This window comes from Enhydra lutris, unplaced genomic scaffold, assembly GCF_002288905.1.
Source record: "Enhydra lutris kenyoni isolate GAN:26980312 unplaced genomic scaffold, ASM228890v2 scaffoldscaffold6, whole genome shotgun sequence".
NCBI classification, from domain to species: Eukaryota; Metazoa; Chordata; class Mammalia; order Carnivora; family Mustelidae; genus Enhydra; species Enhydra lutris.
In genome coordinates this window covers 23,766,243-23,787,566 of record NW_019154090.1, presented here as the reverse complement: position 1 = coordinate 23,787,566, position 21,324 = coordinate 23,766,243, and the positions used below count along the sequence as shown (strand labels likewise).

Here is a 21,324-nt window from a genome sequence, read left to right as displayed (position 1 = left end):
GGGCCTTTTCACAATTTCTGGCTTCAAGAATTAGCAATCCCTTGGGGCTGATGAAGACAGCAAGAATGCATACTAAAGGCAAACGAATAAACTTGAAATTTTACTCCTAGATTACTGGGAGGAATAAATACCCTCCCAGTGTAGCAGGTTGATAGCCGTAAAGAATTTAACTTAGAGTTACTGGAAAAATTAGATAATTGAAGGTCTTATTAGGTCTGAATTCAGGAAAATACAGTTTGTTAATATACAGTTATAGACTTTTAGAAGATTTAAGAAGCAGCAAGTGAGCATGGTATAATATTAGAGTAAAATCAAAGAAATATTGTGGGAAGGCATGGAGACAGATAGTCTGTTTTACTTTGAACATTTACGGCTATTTAACTAAAACTTGCCTATTCTACAGTTCTAGCAATTTGTTTTAATTAACCAATTTTTACAATTGTTAGTCACTATTCCCTATTAACAAATGTCTCCGAATTCTAATTTTATGATTTAAGGCAGAAAACCCAGTTTAATCAATACTCCTTCTGGAAACATTTTATCAAAGCCAAAAATTTGATTATTAACTTAGTTTCAAGACATGCCATAGAAATTAATTTTTCTTCCTGCTGTGATCTTGTGAAAGAACTCACCCGGAGAAACTTTACTTAAACGGTAACAAATTTAAAAGGTCCAACCAACGTAAAACGAGGTTTTAAGCTTCTATGGATGATGGGAAGCCTTTTAAGGAAAGGCATTTGTACAGAAAAACTATTTTTTTTTTCTTTTTCTTACAGTAGGCTCCATGCCCAGCACAGAGCCCAACACGAGGCTTGAACTCACAACCCTGAGATCAAGACCTGATTTGAGATCAAGAATCAGATGCTTAAATGACTGAGCCACCCAGGCACCCCCGAAAAACTATTTGTACTTGAGACAGCGAGGAATCTCCATAAATTGTTTATATCTCTAAAACACACTTGGACTTTCTGGCTCCCCAAGAGCCATTAATAACCTGAACTGCTTTGTGGAGGTACAATATGGTAGCACTGGCTACTTTCCAGTGTCTATGTGCTACAATGCCCCTAAGACTATAGACTTAAGAGACATTTATCAGTCAATTGCAATATATAAACCATGTCTGAATCCTTATATGAACAAACTATAAAAAAAAGAATTAAGATAGAGAAATTTGAACATTGTCCAAATATGTGAGAATATGAAGTACTGGTTTTTCTACATGTTAATGGTATAGTGTATTCATTAAAAAAAAAAAACAAAAAACAAAACCAACCATCCTTATCTTTCAGAGATACATAGTATTGAAATATTTACAGTCAAATCAAAAAGGTGTTGGGGAAATGAAGGCAAGATAGGCTATGAATTGATAATTGTTGAAGCAGAGGGATTTCATACTGTTCTAATTTTATATACATTTAAAATTTTCCATCAAGTAAGTCCACATAGAAATAAAGATTCGAGGTGAAACTACCACAACCTACTTTAGATCTTGCTGACTATTTTTCTTCTTCCGAGGGGGTTTCTTCTTCTTCGGTTTATTTGCGTTGGTATTATTTTGCTTATTGTTTACCCCAAAATGGCCCGCAGAGATGTCACTCTGCAGTAAGTTGACCAACAATGGGCTTGTTAGTGTGACATCCTTATTGACTGGGAAGCCTGGATTCTGACCACAGGACATCTGATTTCCATTGGGTGCTCCACTGAAAGGTGCATTGAAAGGCATCCCATGGCCTGAGAAGTGGTTTCCCGAGGCACTGTTTCCCTGCATGGCCTGCACGTGGGGGGGAACCATGTTGCTTTGTTGCATGCTAACATCAGGCATCATCTGAGACAAACTGACATCGTTGTTTGCTGTAGTAGCAGGATCACCATGCTGCTGGGCCAAGTGTGGGCTGGGTCCTGGTGGTCGCAAGACCTGCCCCTGAATCCCCATAACCTGAGATGGACTGTTGTTCACGGGCCCTTGCTGTGGCAGCATCTGTCCTGATATCTGTCCCGTAAACTGCACCATGTTTCCTTGCATGTTTGGAGTTGGTCCCCTCATTATCTGTGCTGGTCCCGGCATGACATTGGATTGGTTCTGAGTGTTAAACTGTTGCTTATTCCCCTGCATCTGATTGGTCATTATCTGCTCTATCATTGGGTTCTGTTGGAGTAAAACTTGGCCCTGAGGCCCCATCATCTGGTTATGTGGTGCCATCATTTGTGGGCCCTGCTGGGGAAGAATCTGCTTGGGTGGGGTCATCCTTTGAGGCGAGGGCCCAAGATTTTGGCTTTGAGGGTTCACCATCATCTGGCCCTGAGGCATAAGCTGGGCCCTTGAAAGGATCATAGGGTTCTGAGGGTTCAAGGTTCCTTGTTGCTGGACCATCTGGCCCTGGGAGGGCACAATCTGCTGGTGCATGCTCATCAGCTGAGATGGTGGGCCCTGCTGAGGCTGGCCTTGCATGTTGCTCAGGTTCACCTGAGGAACCCCAGAACTACCAGCCTGCTGGCTGTTCATGTTGCCATGAATTCCCATGAGGCTGGGCTGCATCATATTGGGTGGCCCGTGGGACACCTGCATCTGGTTTTGAGGAGGACCAGCTCCTTGCCCACCTAAAAAGAGAAAAAGAAAGGACAGTTTCAAAAAGAAGTAGTCTTATCTTACTGATATTAAGCTACTCAAATTATTAATTGGAAAAACACTGATCACCCACATGTCCACTGACCAACAAAAACAAATATGCTGGGCTTCACATATTTTCTGTGGCTTTTCTTTTTTTTTTTTTTTTAAATTTAGTGAGTGAGAATCATTTGAGAGACAGAGGGAGAGAGAGAGATGGCAAGAGGGAAGGGCAGGGAGAGAGGGAGAGAGAATCTCAAGCAGACTCCCTGCTGACCTCAGAACACAACATGGGGCTCAATCCCAGGACCCTGAGAACATTACCTAAGCTGTAATCAAAAGTCGGATGCTCAATGAATTGAGCCACCTAGGCACCCCTTCTGTGCTTTTCTAAGTATGGAGCTATGACTTTGGAATGATTGTTTACATTCCCAATGACCATACAAGAGAAGGGGAAATTGTTTCTTTACTCCTATTTGTTACCTTAAAGATAAGATTTTGAAGACCGATAATTTACTCTTTTCAGATTAAAGAGAAAGGCAGCTTCTCATTATTTAAAAATGACATGTAGCTACTTTAAGGTGAAAAAAATTAATGAAAAGCACTGTAGGCTAGTGAAATAAGCTCTGCTTTAGAGAAGTCCAGGAAACAACAATGTGATGCATTCTCTTGGGAAAATCTTGAAAATATTGAGAAGATATTGAAAAAATGCTTCTTGGAAAATGAATGACTCTCAAAGATTATGTGTGTCGTATTGGATGCTGTACATGAAAAGAAAGAACACTTAATACCTCCCGAGGACAGGTCTTCTCTGCCCCAATGTGGTAATATTATTATTTTTTAAAGATTTTACTTATTTATTTGAAAGAGAAAGACTGACAGAGCAGGAATGGGGAGGAGAAGGAGAAGCAGGCTCCCACTGAGCAGGGAGCCCGATGCGGGGCTCAATCTCAGAACCCTGAGATCATGACCCAAGCCAAAGACAGAGGCTTAACCCACTGAGCCAGCCAGGTGCCCCAGGTAAAAATTATTTAATCCTGATCTGGAAGCTGGGACTCAACTGACAGACAACCCAGAAGCTGCAGACAGAGAACAATTAACAAGGGATATTAAAACTTCACTGTCCTTCCCCTGTGGCAGTCCCTGATGGATCGTATGGGACATGTCCTAGTCGTCTTGGTTATTTCTAATTTAGACAAGGACACTGCAGCCGACTTGCTGCAGTGTTTACTTATTGCTGAGTCTTTGGGATCTTCCTATAGTTGCCTGCAATATATCCCCCTTTTTACTGAATAACCCTCTAGAGTATTTATTTTATCTCTCTTTTCTTTGTAACTTTTAAGTGTGGACTAGAAAGTGGCAGCCATATGAAGTTATGAGACCAGTCCATGCACCAGCCAGGGAGACACGGGACAAACTTTACCTTGTTCACATTACCTAGAGTTTTTCTGAATCCCAAAGAAGATTTTCTAAACTAGCCTTGTAAACTCTTTTTAAAAATTTTTTTTGTTTTGGGGCACCTGGGTGGCTCAGTGGGTTAAGCCTCTGCACCTTCAGCTCGGGTCATGATTGTGGGGTCCTAGGATCGAGCCCCACATCGGGCTCTCTGCTCGATGGGGAGCCTGCTTCCCCCTCTCTCTCTGCCTGCCTCTCTGCCTACTTGTGATCTCTGTCTGTCAGATAAATAAATAAAATCTTAAAGAAATTTTTTTTTGTTTTATTTTTATTTTTGAGAGAGAGAGAATGGCGGTAGGTACAGAGGGAGGGAGAGAATCCCAAGCAGGCTCCACGTCCAGCACGGAGCTGGACATGGGGCTCAATCCCACAATGCAAGCAAAATCAAGAGTCGGATATTTAACTGACTGAGCCACCCAAGTGCCCCTAGCCTTATAAATTCTTAACTTGAACCCCGTGACCACTGTATATACCACACACACTGAAAATACCAGTGTATAGTCATTTGATCAATATTTATTTATTGAGCACCTAATATGTACAAGATACTTCTGGTGCTAAAGTAGTATCAGTAACAAGATAAATCACATCCCTGATTCCTTGGCTTTGGCAAGAGACAATAATACAGACAAGCATTTTTTCAGGAAGAAGTAAAAGCTAATAAGAGAAATAAAGTAGGGTAAGAGACAGGAGTAGAACTAGCTTAGGATAAATGGAGAAATTGGAAAAATATGTGCATGTAGAAGGCACCACATAAAAAGACAAAATAGCTGGCCTGGGTGAAAGAATTATGAATGATTTTATCACTGTTTTATAACCTCCTTCAAAACTCATGAATTCACATAACTCAGGAATGCAGTTTTGCCATTAGCAGATAGGGAAAGTCAAGTAGTTTGCCTATACTTCTCTCACCCTTTAAGAGGTAGTTTGAACTTCTTAAAAAAAAATGAAGTTAGAACTTTCTTGCTCCTTAGTGATTTACAGTTAAAGTTGGAACCATGTAACTAAATTAATTCCAAGTGGGGCTGGGGAGTTCTTCACAGAAACTATTTATGCTACCTCAGTCCAAACTGAGAAAGGATAAGATTAGTCATGTGGTACCTAAGTAACCAGGAACACGAAGCCTGGGCATATATAACACTGCTTTATAAATTCTTTTTAGCCATTACAAATTATTTTTTAGCCATTTTTAGCCATTCTGTTCCATCCCATTTCCTCTCCAAAACTACTTATATACAATACACTGTTGGCATTAAATCTACACTGATCGAAGTCTGGCCTTCAAACACTACATTGTAGACCAGAATTTAAACATTCTGCACAAACAAAGCTAATATGCACTACAGAGAGATTTAAAAAGTTGCAGTTCCCCCAAAATGTCATGTGCCTCGGTGCTTCTATACCTATAGTTTCCTTTGCCAGAAATGTCTTTTGCCCTTTTATTAATTTGGGAGCTGGAAAACTATGGCCCGTGGGCCAAATCAACTGCCAGTTTCTAAATAAACAGTGTTTGGAACACTGCCATGCTCATTTGTCATATTGTTAATGGCGACTTTTGTGCTATGACAGCAGAGTTAAGTAGTTGCAATAGTGACCATATAATCTGGAAAGACTGAAATATTTACTACCTGGAGTCCTTTACAGGAAAAAAAAACAAAAAACCGCCGATCCCTGCTCAAACTCAAGTTTCATTTTTCTTTTCTTCTTCTTCTTTTTTTTAAAGATTTTATTTATTTATTGGAAAGATACAGAGAGAGAGCTAGAGAGCACAAGTCAGGGAGAAGGACCAGCAGGCTTCCTGCAGAGCAGGGAGCCCAATGCGGGGCTCCATCCCAGGACCCTGGGATCATGACCTGAGCTGAAGGCAGATGCTTAACCAACTACACCACCCAGGTGCCCCTCAAATTCCATCTTCTTTCCATAGGTGCTTTTAGGTTCCCAAGACACTGTACCTACATTTGCCGTATCAGTTATTGCCCTTTAGGAATAATTTTGGTTTGAGATTAAGGGAAAGGGCCGGGATTTATACTTATCCATATATTCTTATTGTCTATCACGGTATCTAGCACACAATGCTCAATAAATGCTGGCTGAATAAAGCACAGAAAACAAACCTGCATGCTGGACATTTTGATTTGCTTGCAGCTGAGGGGCTCCTGAATTCCCAGGGGTGGTTGCTGTGGTCGAAGGCACCTGACCTTGCATAAAGTTCGGATTGGCCTGTCCTGCTGAGAAGCCAGGTGGGAGGCGTTTAGGCATTCCTTAATAGAAAACAATGAGTAAGGCAGTTACCTAGCAAATTTATACTCTTGCTTAGATGTGGAATGAATAAGGAAGGATGAGCTGCATGAAGTCTCCACTGGCTTAGCTTTCTCTGTCACACTGGTAGGATCTTTAATAATAAGGTTGGGAAAGATGGTTAAAAAAATCAACACAATCTCTTACATGAGCATTGTCAAAATGAAAAAGAAATACTAAAAAATTTACACTTAGAACATGCCAAGGAAGAGATGGCAATCTGCTCCCTAAATGTGATCTGAGGCCACATCACAGCAAGGTTTAGGGCTCACTTTTCACTATAATACAACAGACCCCAAAACTTTACATACTTTAACATAGGCACCAAACGAATATGCTAAATTCTCTCATATTCAAACAAATTGATCAGAGATGCTATAAAACAAAGAGCTGGGTCCTGATACTAATGACAAGTGATTTTTTTTTTCCATTGAAGGAAATGGATGACAATCTCTTTTGTGGAAATTTCCCCGAATATTGTGCTTATCTCTTGGGAAGAGACAGGAAATTAGAAACAATCCATAGGAGCTTCCAAATGAGGCTATATTAAATTATCATCATGCCTTCCCCTTTTAAGGTTTGCTGTAATTCCGACAGCTATGGTACCAAAAGCCGTGCTCTAATGGAATCTTATGAACATATTACTTCCTCTTATAGGAAAGTTTAATTTCAGAAAACAGATCTGTAAGAAGGAGGATCTCAGAACCCACTCATTGTTTATAACACAGGCCTTGATGTGGCCAGATCACCTAGGTGAGCACATCATCTGCTCTATGAAAGCATCAAGACCTAAAGCTCACTTAAAAAATTTTGTATTAGTCCATTTATTTTTAAGGACCAAATTTCAAAGTCCTGAAAAACACTGTGTAAACAAATAAGCACTTGTCCTTTCCTTAGCAGTGACAAGTCTCCATTTGCATACTTCCACTGTAATTAAATCAGTAATCACATTTGTAGGAGGGACTACCCCGCTTCCACTGATCCAGAGCTAGATGCCCAGAACAGTGAATTTGGAGCTGAAACATTCTTGCATTTTCTAAAAACTTCTTAAGATTCAAATATTATAGCCTGCAGGTCAGCAAAATTAATTACAAGAGAGTGAAAAGACTGATGAGCAACTTAATTTCACCAGAAACTATGAGAACATGCCTTTGCTATGTTGCACTAAAGATGCAAGGGGTTTTTTCTGGGTAGGCAATGGGTGTCTTTTGGTGGGGACATGTTTATCAGATGACAGTATTACTGACACTCTCTATACCTTACTGAAAAGCTCCAAGCACATTCATGTGCACTAGATCAATGATTAATAAGAATAAATAATAAACATGGAGATGGATAAGTTTTACTGTAATCGTTTTACCTCTCACACATTAAGCTCCATTGCTTTTTCTTCATACAAGAGGCACCTTACAAAATAAATAAATAAATCTCCTTTAGGTATAACTGGTGGAATTCCCTCTCTAAGGAGCAGGCATTGGCATTATAAAATTATAAAAGTCAATGATTTCTGAACTTATTCCCCTTTAACACTTTAATCAAATTTAACAAATACCATGCTTACTATTTTACTAAGATTATCAAAATTGGAAACTTGAAGGGACTTTTCCCCAAAAGACCCTGTATTTATTTTTCCATTTTTGCTCTACTGCATAATCTTACTTTTTTTTTCAATAGCTGAGCAGTTTAAGTTAATACAATGTATGTTTCTTCTGGACATCTTAATTTATTAGTCCAAGATCAAGCAAAAATAATTTGAAAAACAAAATGGAAATCTCTATATTGAATTTTACCTGCATTTTTATCCAGAGGGCTAGCTTAAATGTAACCGGTAAGATGCTGCATAATGTATCAAGTTAACTAAGTTATATTAAGTGTCACCACTATATCCACAAAGCCAAAAAATTACATCCTCCCTCCATTAACTCTAAAGATTGAAGTTCTATTAAGATCTATCTCCAGTAAATTTACCAACACAAATAGCTTCAGTGTTCCTCACCTCCTAGGCCTGGATGTAAACTCTGTGGCCCCTGGTTTGGTGGTTGCTGCTGCATCACCATGAAGTTAGGTGGCACATTTCCCTGTTGAACCATAGGATTCCGACCGGGAGAGCTGACAGGCTGCTGAAATCCCTGGGGAAGTGGGTTATTTTGAGGTGGCCTTGGTCCCATCTGCTGCTGAGTTTGGTTAACCGTTGGGGAGGATGCAGGGGATCCCTGCTGGAAGGAGGAGGGTGAGGAGGCAGGAGACTTGTTGGTGAGGTGGGGCTGCTGCAGGGGGGTTGGGACCCTGGAGGGCCCTCCCTGCAAGCTCTTCATCTGAGGAGCTGTGAACTGGCCTGGGTTGCTCATCTGAGGAAAGTTTGTATGGGCTTGTGAGGCCTGCTGGCTGCCAAAGGGATATGGAGGGGGAGGGTGGGAAGGTGTCTGTACCGTGGCTAAGGATGGTCTTGCCTGGAGTTGCTGTTGCATTGGGCCAGGCAAGGGAGCCTTCTTCCACCCTTGGCTTGCAGTCATTGTGCCCAGAGAACCCTGGGCTGGAGGAGGCTGAAGGGCTCCAGAAGGCAGCTGGTTCCAGCCTGGAGGAACAGGCACCTGAGTTGGGGCAGTAAACTGGGGTCGAATTCCCTGTGGCTGTTGCTGCTGATGTTGCTGTGGGGGTCTTGCCTGTAGCTGCTGCTGCTGCTGCTGTTGCTGCTGCTGCTGCTGCTGTTGCTGCTGTTGCTGCTGTTGCTGCTGCTGCAGCTGGGGAAAATTAGCGGGGTTCATTTGTCTGTTCACAGGGACAGGCTGCATTGGGTGATGCGGGGGAGCTAAAGATCCTGAGGGGTGATTCTGCGGCTGCATATGGAGCCCAGAGAGGAGTGGATCCATTGCATCTGTTTAAAGACAGTTAACAAAGCAATAATTAAATTACTGCAACCTAGATCCTACAGCAGTAGTAAATCCCCTGGTTCCTTCAATGAGATGCTTGTGAGCACCTTCTATATGCAAAGCAACATAACCAGGTGACAGAAAGGTAAGTATTGTCTAGAAAGAGCTTATGGTTCAAAAGTGGGTAAAAGAGCCAAAAATAAAATGTGGACAGCAGTATTTTCCAAAGCATATCCTGGGGAACTTCTTCAGTCATTAGCATTACAAGAAAACAAAATAAAATATAGTCAGTTAGGTTTGGGAAACAACTGAACCTAACCAGCTTAGAAGGGTTTCTTCACTGCCCGACTTTTAGCGTCTCCAAGAGGTTAATTGTGAATCTCTAAGAGGAAGGATAAAGCATGAAGCGTTTACCAAATTTATTACAGAATTCTCTGCCATGAAGTATCCTGCAGGACTATGTAGCCGAAGGAATGCATTTTTAGGAATGCTGGGTTATAACTGATAAGAGAATGAGAAATTTTTAGAGGAAATGATGACTTTTAGCTTGAAGACATAGGGGAGCTTTTATAAAGAAGGTGGCATTTAAGCTGGGCAGTTAAGAACTTGATATCCAAGACAGCTGAATTTTGTAATGATCTCTGCAAAGAGTTCCAGCCTCTTCAAACCACAAAGACTGGAGGTCATTACCTGACTGAGAAGCAGGGCGAGGAGTCCTGGGCTGCAGCTCTGAATTGGGACCTGGTGCCATCATGGAAGATGACACATTTACATTCTGTGGGATCATAACAGTGGCAGGGCTGGTCATCCTTATTAATCCTGAAGGAAAAAGAAAATCCCTAGAATAGAGTACTGGAATTGGTACAACATTTGTTTTTAAATAAAATATTTCAAGAATGTAAAAAGATAATAGAAAATTTCTGTACCCATCATCTACTTTGTTAAAATCTCCCCCATTCCCTTCAGATACATAAGTAGATACAGCAGAAACCCCCTACCTCTTCCCAATCTCATTCCATTCCCTCTCTCTTACCTTTTAATTGGGATTAATAGCTCCATGCATGTTTATCTTTATTACATATGTAGGTAAACTGCACAGCATTTTTTGTACGCTTTTAATCTCTGTATAAGTGGCATCATACTCTGTCTTCTTCAGTTTCCTTTTCCCCTTAATATTACGTTCTGAGATCCATCCATCTTGACTGCTATAATAATGATCCATTTTATGGAACCCATACATTCATTCTGCTAATGAACAGTTAAGGTTCTCCCTCCCCCACCCCAATTTTCATTCTTACAATTCTGCAATGTCATGTATTCTTGTGGACATGTCTTCAGACTATATACTCCGAATTCCTAGGTTTTAAGTATAAAGCATCTTCTATTTTACTAGATATTGGCAAACTGCTCTCAAAAATGGTTACACCAGGGATGCCTGGCTGGCTCAGTGGGAAGAGTGTGAGATTCCAGATCTCGGGGCTGTGAGTTCAATGAGCTCCATAGAGTAGGTGCAGAGATTTTTTAAAAAATAAATAAACTTTAAAAAGAGTGGGAAAAAAAGCGATTATGTGAATTTATGTTCCAACTGGCAGTCTGAGAACTACTCTTGTTCCATATCCTTCCAACTTCCATACTGTTAGATTTCTTGGGATTTAGCATCCATATTAATAAGTGAAAATACATGATCATCTCTTCATGTCTTTGATTTTTGGCATCAAGATTAAAATAACTTCAAAAAATAGCTGGAGAGCATCTTTCTTCTTTGTCTATGCTCTGGAAGAATTATCTGTATCTATTCTTTAACTGTTTAGTAAACTCACCTAGAAAACTATCTGGGCCTGTGAGTTATACTAATTGATTTGCAGGGAGACAAATTTTTAATTATTTCAATTTCTTAAAGAGTTACAGATTTTTATAACAGCAGGGGGAGGGGCTAGAGGGAGAAGCAGACACCCCACTGAGCAGGGAGCCCTATGTGATGTGATATGGGGCTTGATCCCAGGACCCCAAGGTCACGACCTGAGCCAAATGCAGACACTTAACTGACTGAGCCACCCAGGCACCCCCTATTATTTTAATATCTTTTGTCAACAGACACACTTGACTTAAAAAGTCTAAACATGTGATCATTATTGCTAAATGAGCCAATACTTATTAGATTTACCCAATGTTTACCATTTAGCTCACCACTCCATCTTAGATCTTATTTCTTCCGTCTTAGGTTCAATTTTCTTCTTCCTGAAGTAGATTCTTGAGCAGTTCATTTAGCAAGAGTCTGTTAATGGTACCTTCACTCAGTGTCTTCAAAAATGTCTTTATTTTATAATACTCTTTATAGTATAGGTAGGCTTAAAATTCTAGGCTGTCAATTATTCTCTCATCACTTTGAAAATACTGTTCCAACATTTCCTGGTTTTCAGTGTTGCTGCTGAGAAATCAGCTGTGATCTGATAGCTTTTTGTTTGTAAAAAATTGGTCTTTTGAGTTGCTTTTAATATTCTCTTTGCTTTTTTCATGCTCTACACTTTTACAATTTTGTGTCAAACATGGATTTATTTTTATTTACATTCCCAGGATTTCTGAGGATTCACATCTTTCACCAATTTTGGAAAAACTTCAGCCATTCTCTCTATTGGTCCTCCTAATCCTAGATCTATTCTTTCACTAACTATATGCAACTTGGCCAGACTCCTCCCACTCTGGTTCTTTAGTACTAGCAATAGCATCATTATTATCTCTCATCAAGCTATCACAATACCAAATGCTCAGACCTCAGCGGAGAACTGTAACTACTGACCCCCTACTATAGGTACCAAGCTGCTACTGTACATCTTCTATGCGGCATTCCATAACAGCCCAATAGCACAGGTCCTGACATATAATAGGAACTCTGCAAATATCAGCTTCAGGGTTCAGGGCTGATTCACCTTCAAGCATGAGCTCAAAAGACTGAAGGCATTATTATCTCACTTGTTTAGGTGAAGAACTGCTGCTTGGAGAGTTACAGCGACTAGCTTGAAGTAACCAGAAAATGGTACTACTAGGATAAAACTTATAGTTTCAATTTTATACGGCCAAGTCTTCAGCTACAGTTCAGAACAATGGCTTTATAAATCGATGCTCTCCATTCTTCTGTATTTCTTCAAGAGCTATATGGTACGAGGGGAGGTGAATGACTGGGTATAGTTTCAGGTGGTTACTATGCTTCAACCAGAGTGGCTGTGCTTTTCTGGTTTAGTTGAACAGAAGGTCCTGCAGCAGAAAAAGTTTGAAAGCCACTACTATAGTGAAAAGAGTATTGGACTGGGCGTTAGGTCTGTGATACTAGGCCACTGCTACTTGACCCTGGGCAAACTGCTTCCTTTCTGTGAGCTCCAGAGTTTCCTCAGCCTTTTTTTTTTTTTTTTTTTTTTAAGATTTATTTACTCAAGAGAAAAAGTGAGAGAGCATGTGCATGCATGGGGGAGGGGCAGACTCCCCGCTGAGCAGGGGGCTCAACACAGGGTTCCATCCCAGGACCCTGGGATCATGATGTGAGCCGAAGGTCACGCTTAACCGACTGAGCCACCCAGGCACCCCTGAAGTTCCCTCAGCTTTAAATGAGAGCCAGCTCGAGAGGTGGAAAGGGAGGGAATAGCAAGTCCTGAGGCAGATTTAAAGTTTGGGACTGAGAATCCAAGATGAGGGAGGAGAAGGTGACCTTAGTTTTGTTTGGTCCCAGGAATTCAGCTAGATAGCTGTCAAATCATTCTGTACACTTGTGAACTCAACTGGAGATTTAAGAAAAGGATAGCTACAACTCTACAAATAGAAAAGCAACCACTTTCTGCAAGAATGACAAGACGGAAAAACTCACTTCAAAAAAGAGAACAAGAGGCAGTACTAGGAGCTGGTTCTCTGAAAGAATTAATAAGATTGACAAACTCCTGGCCAGATTTATCAAAAAGAAAAGAGAAAGGACCCAAATAAATAAAATGAGTGGAAGAGGACAAACCATAACCAACACTGAAGAAATACAAACAATTATAAAAACATATTATAAGCAACTGTTTGCCAACAAATTAGGCAATCTGGAAGAAATGGATGCATTCCTAGAGATGTATAAACTACCAAAACTCCCCAATGTCTATAGCAGCAAAGTTCATGATAGCAAAACTATGGAAAGAGCCCACTGACAGATGAATGGATAAAGAAGATGTGGTGTTATATATACAGTGGAATACTATTCAGCCATCAAAAAAGGAAATCTTGCCATTTGCAACAACATGGATGGAACTAGAGGGTATTATGCTAACCAAAATAAGTCAGTCAGAGAAAGACAAATATTACATGATCTCACTCATATGTGGAATTTAAGAAACAAAACAGAGCGTCATAGGGTAAGAAAGGGAAAAATAAAGACAAAATTAGAGAGGTAGACAAACCATAAGAGACTCTTAATCATAGGAAACAAATTGAGGCCTGCTGGAGGGGAGGGGGATAGAAAGGTTGCTGGAGGGGAGGAGGTAACTGGGTGATGGACAGTAAAGAGGGCACATGAAATAACAAGCACTGGGTATTATATAAGACTGATGAATCACTGATCTCTACCTCCAAAACTAGTAATACATTATATTTTAATTAACTGAAATTGAAAAATTAGTAAAAATTTTTTTAAAAAATAAAGCTTGGGACTCACCAAAAAAATAAAAAATAAAATGAGAGCCAACTCAATTCCTTTTCTTTTTTGGGAGTGGAGGGCAGAGGCAGAGAGAATCCCAAGCAGGCTCCATGCCCAGTGCAGAGCCCGATGCACGGTGTTTGATCTCACAACCTTGAGATCATGACCTGAGCTAAAATCAAGAGTCAGATGCTTAACTGACTGAACCACCCAGGTGCCCCAAGAACCAACTCAATTCTAATATTTTGTGATTCACAGACTATTGAGTTCAATCTCTAAAGAAGAAATTTCAGTTTTACTGGAAAAGTTAGCAAATAATTTATAGCTCTCTCAAATTCTAAGTACCTAAGAACACATATTCTTCCACATATTTCTTCAGATTCCACGTAAGCACACAAGAACTCAGCTCACAGATTCTCAGCCTCAGAAAAAGTGGGAGATGAAAAGCTACATTCTCCACTATGCTATAAACATTCTGAGGGTAGAAAATATTTTATTCATTTCTATCTCCAACACTAAGCAGAGGTCATGTCCTACAAAAGGAACACAATAAAAGTTTGCTGCACAGCTCAGTGCTCATCTATCTACCTTTAAGCATGAGCCCATGCTCTGACTCTACCCTCCTAAGAGTGATTTAAATCTTGCTTTCCTAAACCAGAAAACAGAGATGTACCAGAAACCCCCATCTATTTTGCAGGACCCAAATGATCATACATTAGCAAATAAAGGGAAAAAAGCAAACCAGTGAAATGTCATATAATTGAGTGGGAGATCTCACCTGGACCACCTGCCATGGGAAATGCAGCCTCCATCCTAACTGAATTTCCTGCTCCCATGGGTCCATTCATTCTCACATCTTGGCTTCGGTTCTGAGCCAAAGCTAGGTTGATAGCACCTTCCCCTGAAAATGATAGGTTATAAAAAGGAAACCATCAGGATAAGACGCAAATGTGGCTTAAAAATAGGTATACTTCAGTTTTCTGTGTTTTTGAAGAATTATGTAAGTTTACCTTCAGAGAAAGGGTAAGTGCAATACCATATAGATCTTCCTTCAACTTCACCTGAGCAGATTTACTTACAGGATGCACAAGGAGAACATAATCAATCCTTACATTACAGCAGATGGGCAATCACTAACGATGTATGGTGTCAGGAGACAGCTTGTAACTCTGAATGTGTATTTTCAACTAGCTCACAGTATGTGCATGTGTGCATGTGTGTCTATGTGTGTGAGAAGGAAGAAAATGTTCTCAAAAATTATCAAAATCCTCGATTACCTTTCGGGAATTTACAATCAGAAGGTAGAGACAGAAGTAGGTTAAATGGAGAAAGAACATAAGATGGTACAGATGGTACAGGGATACTGTAGTATTTGTGAGCAAAATACCATTTCCTTTTAAAAACTATAATATAAAGAGATATCCATTAGAGATAGTAATACAATGAAGAGTAGATAGATTGCAACTCTTATAGCATCTAATGATAAGACAAACATTTGTATAGAGTTTTAATTTTTATTATTTTTTTAAAGAGTTTATTTATTTATTTGACACAGAGAGAGAAAGAGAGTAAGAGAGCACAAGCAGGGGGAGCTGCAGAGTGAGAGGAAGAGCAGACTCTCTGCTGAGCAGGGAGCCTGATGCGGGGCTCGATCCCAGGACCCTGAGATCATGACCTGAGTCGAAGGCAGAAGCTTAATTGACTGAGCCACCCAGGTGACCCTATTTTTATTTTCTCAAGATTTTATTTATTTATTTGGGAGAAAGTGAAAGAGAGAGAAAGAGCACGCAACTGCCAGGGGTGGGGGACCTTGGGGTAGTAGAAGGAAGAGGGAGAAGCAGACTCCCTGATGATGATCAGGGAGCCTGATCATGACCTGAGCTGAAGGCAGACTTTTAAATGACAGACCACCCAGGCATGCCTGTAGAGTTTTTAATGCTTACAAGATTTTATCTCGGGGGCACCTGGGTGGCTCAGTGGGTTAAGCCTCTGCCTTCGGCTCAGGTCATGATCCCAGGGTCCTGGGATCGAGCCCCGCATCAGGCTCTCTGCTCAGCAGGGAGCCTGCTTCCCCCTCTCTCTCTGCCTGCCTCTCTGCCTACTTATGATCTCTATCTGTCAAATAAATAAAATCTTAAAAAAAAAAAGATTTTATCTCATTTGAACCTCATAATATCCTGGTAGGTAACATCACTAGAACTGTTCCAATTAATTAGAGGTAACTCTAAACTTAGAGATAGCATAAATTTTACTTGGTTTAGTGATAAAAAGAAATTTCAGGGGGCGCCTGGGTGGCTCAGTGGGTTAAGCCGCTGCCTTCGGCTTGGGTCGTGATCTCAGGGTCCTGGGATCGAGTCCCGCATCGGGCTCTCTGCTTGGCAGGGAGCCTGCTTCCCTCCCTCTCTCTGCCTGCCTCTCTGTCTACTTGTGATCTCTCTCTGTCAAATAAATAAATAAAATCTTTAAAAAAAAAAAAAGAAATTTCAGGATACTTCCTGCACTTAATCCAAAAATTTTGACTATTGTTACTCTGGATGACAGCACCACCTTGTGGATAGATAGAAGTATAGCTAGCCGGTGGCTAAGGAGGTGAAAGGCAGCATTGCACTGATTGGTACCTTTCCAGCATCATTCCATATTGTGGGGTCCTGGTTTGAGCCAGATGATAAAGCAGGAAACTAATGAGGACACAGTACTTTCTTCTGTCTTGTCACTGATAAAGTCACCTTTTTGTATTGAGTATTTATACTCAATAGACAGGTAGATTGGACATAGGGCACAAGCACCCACAACTCAACCAGGCAGGTAGATTGGACGTAGGGCACAAACATTCTACTAAGGGACCAATTTCCAAGGGCTATACGATACTCCAAATTGCCTGTGGGAGACAGGAATGAAAGAAAAAGAGACTACAGATCTTGGCGGTTTCGAACAAATGGAAGGAACTATTAATATACCAAACTTGCTAAGACACTGTAAGCAGAAAGAGTATTATTCTTTTTTTTTTAAGATTTTATTTATTTATTTGATCTCAGAGAGAGATCACAAGTAGGCAGAGAGGCAAGCAGAGAGAGAGAGAGAGAGAGAGAGAGAGGAGGAAGCAGGCTCCCTGCCCAGCAGAGAGCCCAATGCAGGACTCGATCCCACGACCCTGAGATCATGACCTGAGCTAAAGGCAGAGGCCTAACCCACTGAGCCACCCAGGTGCCCCGAAAGAGTATTATTCTTGAAATGGACATCAGATCATGTCAGTTCTCTGCTTGAAACTGCTCCATTGCTTCCTACTGTTGTAAAAATAAAAGCCAAACTCCTCCACACAGGATGTAAAGGCCTTAAATGATGTACCTAGTCCAGTGCTGTTCAACAGAAATACAATATAAGCCACACATATAATTTTAAATTTTCTAGAAGCCGCAGTAAAAAAGTTAAGAAATACAGGTGAAATTAATTATAATATATTTTATTTAACTCAGTACATCTATTATTTCAACATGTAACTAATACAAAAAGTTAATGAAATATTTTACGTTCTTTTCTGGGAGTGCTAAGTCTTCAAAATTCACTATGTATTTTACTTACAGCACATGTCAGTTTGAACTAGCCACACATCCAGTGCTCAACAGCCACATATGGCTGGTAGCTACCATATTTAACAGCCTAGATGCGGCCCTTGCCTACCTCTCTAATCTCAACTACACTATTTTCTCCTTCAATAATAAGGATTCAGCCTCAGTGACCTTTTTTTAGTTTCTTTATTTTTTTTAGTTTCTTAGGCACAGCACATTAAGCGGCTTCTCACCTCAGGGCCTTTGCATATGTTGCTTCCTCTGCTTACAACAACAGTTCTCCTGCTGTCTTCACATAAGCCAACTTCTCAATTTTCATGTAAACTTAATTAAGTGTCACGGGCCCCTAAAGACCTTCTCCAATTGTCTTATCCAAGGGTAGGTCACCCTTATCAGAACATCTTGTTATTTCTTCAGAGCACATCCATGTAATTACTTACTCATTCACTTGATTTCTTGTCTGTTTTCCCCATCCCCATATAAGGGTAACCATAAATCTGCCCTAGTTCCTTTATACCCGTTGTTCGGGGAGAGTTATTAATAGCACCCTTTTTACTCTCTAAAGTGTCAATTTAGATGATAAATTGTATGGCCACCCTAATTATAACCTTAAGACACAGAACAGTGTCTGATACTCATTAGCTATTTATTGACTATATTATGAATTGTCATCTTATAACCTTACAAAGAATTACACGCATTTTTCTATATGATGAATGCATTCCTGGAAAATCCCACATTCCGTAAAATCTCACACTGAAAATTACAGATTTTACAGGAAAAAAACAGTGTTGTTGGAACAAACTCAAAACCTATGTGGCTTTTCTAATAAAAACAGTAACTGGTGGAGACAACATATCCAGAAACATTTACAGTGGCAATGCCTGGTCACAGGTGCTGAGATAATGCAGATGCAAAAGAGCTTGGAGCCAGTGGGGCTGCCATTAAAGCAGGCACAGGAGGACGTGAAACTTGTCACAAGCCAAGAGCCATGCTAGTCTGGAGGTGCACCTCTGAAGAAAGGTATCTGAGTGTCAATTCTGATTCTTAATTATCTTAAAATGGAGCTGAAAGGACTCCCACCTATGCAGCAGCTAAGCTTGTCTGTTGTTTTCTTCCTGATAATCATCCTGTTTCCACTATTTCAGCTTCCCTTGCCTTCTTTATATGAATAGACAGAATTTCCACATTATAGTGCTATCATTCCCCTATTTGCCAACTGCATATCAGCTAACTGGTATCAAAGAAACATATGTGAAGTTCACTGCAGGCTCCCAAGCTTGCTGATTAGGGGTTAGCAAACCACAGCCTATGAGCCCAACCCAGCCTGCTGCCTGTAGAATTTAAATAAAGTGTTACCAGAACACATCCATGTTTATTCACTTACATATGCTTATGGCTGTGTTGCACCACAACCAGACTGGAATTGTCGTGACAGAGATCTTAGGGCCCACAAAGTCAAAAAAATTTATTCTCTGGCCTTTTACAGAAAAAGTTTGCAGATTCTGCTTTGAATCACCATGAATGAATAGAGGCATCACAAAATGTCCTCAAAAATGATGTCTTCCGGGGCACCTGGATGGCTCAGTGGGTTAAGCCTCTGCCTTCGGCTCGGGTCATAATCCCAGGGTCCTGGGATCGAGCCCCGCATCGGGCTCTCTGCTCAGCGGGGAGCCTGCTTCCTCCTCTCTCTCTGCCTGTCTCTCTGCTTACTTGTGATCTCTGTCAAATAAATAAATAAAATATTAAAAAAAAAAATGTCTTCCCAACTCCCTGGCCAAAACTCAAGAAAGAAGGGTACAGAGAGTATTCTTCAATGGAAAATAGGCTGTTGGGGAACAACCTGTCCCTGAACCCCTGCAGCAGACACCGTGGCAGTGGCAACATCTCCTCTTACGATGTACTAAGACATAAGCTTGTTACCAGTTTCACAGGCAAAGCTGCTGCCACCACTTTCAATCCTGCCTAAATTCAGAGGGAGTGTGGAGAAAAGGAGATCACCTGGGATACACATGTGTAGCCTAAAAGTTAAAGAACTCTCTTCTGTAATGGGATAATCATTGCCATATATGAATTTCATAATTTCTTGAAACATGTTATCTATTTTACTTCCTTGATGGTACTTAATTTATGGCTATAACAATAAAGGCCAGCCCCTTATCCTTCTAAAAGGAACTCACAGGAAATAGCTCTGATTAAAAGAAGAAACTGGTGTTTCCTTTCTCCATAAGAAAACACTACAACATAAAGTCCCAAAGCCCTTTTAACTCACATAAATAGGTAACAGAGACTATAAAACATTTAGAGTTTTGGGGCACCTGGGTGGCTCAGTCAGTTAAGCATCTGCCTTCAGCTCAGGTGATGATCCCAGGGTGCTGGGATTGAGCCCTGCATGGAGCTCCCCTGCTCAGTGGGGAGTCTGTTTCTCCCTCTGCTTCTCCTACCCCCCCCCCATGCTCTCTCTCTCTCAAATAAAATTTTTTTTTTGTAAAGATTTTATTTATTTGACACACAGAGAGAGAGATAGAGAGAGAGCACACAAGCACAAACAGAGGGAGCAGCAGGCAAAGGGAGCCCTCTGAGTAAGGCAGATGCTTAACTGACTGAGTCACCCAGGTGCCTCTAAATAAATAAATTCTTAAAAAAAAAATTTAGGGGGTGCCTGGGTGGCTCAATGGGTTAAGCCTCTGCCTTTGGCTCAGGTCGGTCTCAAGGTCCTGGGAATGAGTCCCACATCAGGCTCCTTGCTCAGCAGGGAGCCTGCTTCTCCCTCTCCCTTGTCTGCTTACTTGTAATCTCTATCTCTCTGTCAAATAAATAAATAAAATCTTTAAAAAAAATTTTAGAGTTTTTAAGAAACAACTATGTGTTCCATAAAACATAAAGAGCCTCTATAGTTTTATTGTAGCCAAAAATTGCTTTACTAAGTTCATCCTATATCCTTTAGATTGTCGTGGATTAATTTTACTTTCCTGGGTCCTTTTAAATAATCCAACATTTTTCACAATAGACTGATTGTTCTTTAAACCACTATTCCCTTATTTATCAAATGACGGGGTCTACCCCATTTTTCAAAATACACATAATCCTTTCTAACCTCCTCTGTGCTCTCCCATACCTGGTACTTGTATCTCTCACGGTCTGTCTCCCTCACCAATGTCAGGAGCTTCTTCTGAGTTCATAACAGCAAGGACCATATTATACTTATCATGGTATGCCAAGTGCTCAAGCAAAGTGGTGCTATTCTGTGTGTGCTTCCCTTGTTTTCATTCAACATCTGTTTACTAAGGAACCTAACACGTTCCAGGCAAGCAGAGCTACAACAGTGAACAAAACCAGATGTGGTCTCTGCCCTACTGGAGCTTGCAGTCTAGGGGAGAATAAAACAACAGTCAAATAATTGTTCTGATGAAAGCATTATATAAATGATCTAAAAGAAAAAAACAGACTTTTGTGAGAGCACATAAAGGACACTGACTTCATCAAGGAATTCAGAAAATATATCCTCAAGAAGATTTAAGCTGACACTTGAAGGCTGAGTAGGTGTTAACTAAGGGGAAATGGTAAGGGACAACATTCCATATGGAGAAAACATAAATGCAAAGGGCCTGCGGCAGGAGGAAGAAATGCATTTTCAAGGAACCAGAAGAAAGCTGCAAAGGCATGAACAGACAGCAAGGAGGAGAGTTGTATGAGTTAAGACTGGATCAGAAGGGTAGAGGTCAGACCACACAAGGCCATGAGATCACTCATGGTAAGAAGTTTAGTCCTCATTCTGTAAACAACAGCAAGCCATAGCAGGGGGTGGGGTGTGAGAGAGAGAGAGAGAGAGAGAGAGAGAGAGTGTGTGTGTGTGTGTGTGTGTGAGTG

General features: G+C 40.7%; 1 protein-coding gene across 2 annotated transcripts in view; it reads right to left on the bottom strand.

Moving 5' to 3' along the window:
* LOC111141360 (nuclear receptor coactivator 6) overlaps window positions 1-21,324 on the bottom strand; it is a 102,591-nt gene that overhangs the window by 25,950 nt on the left and 55,317 nt on the right. Inside the window, exons 6-10 of one of the 2 annotated variants that reach the window (XM_022493839.1) lie at window positions 14,667-14,789; window positions 9,919-10,047; window positions 8,355-9,233; window positions 6,175-6,321; window positions 1,482-2,598 (exon numbers count right to left, since the gene is read on the bottom strand). In XM_022493839.1, the coding sequence (XP_022349547.1) occupies window positions 1,482-2,598; window positions 6,175-6,321; window positions 8,355-9,233; window positions 9,919-10,047; window positions 14,667-14,789 (2,395 nt within the window). Of the gene's footprint in view, window positions 1-1,481; window positions 2,599-6,174; window positions 6,322-8,354; window positions 9,234-9,918; window positions 10,048-11,403; window positions 11,482-14,666; window positions 14,790-21,324 lie in introns of those variants that run through there. The other variant, XM_022493840.1, reaches the window with a different exon arrangement.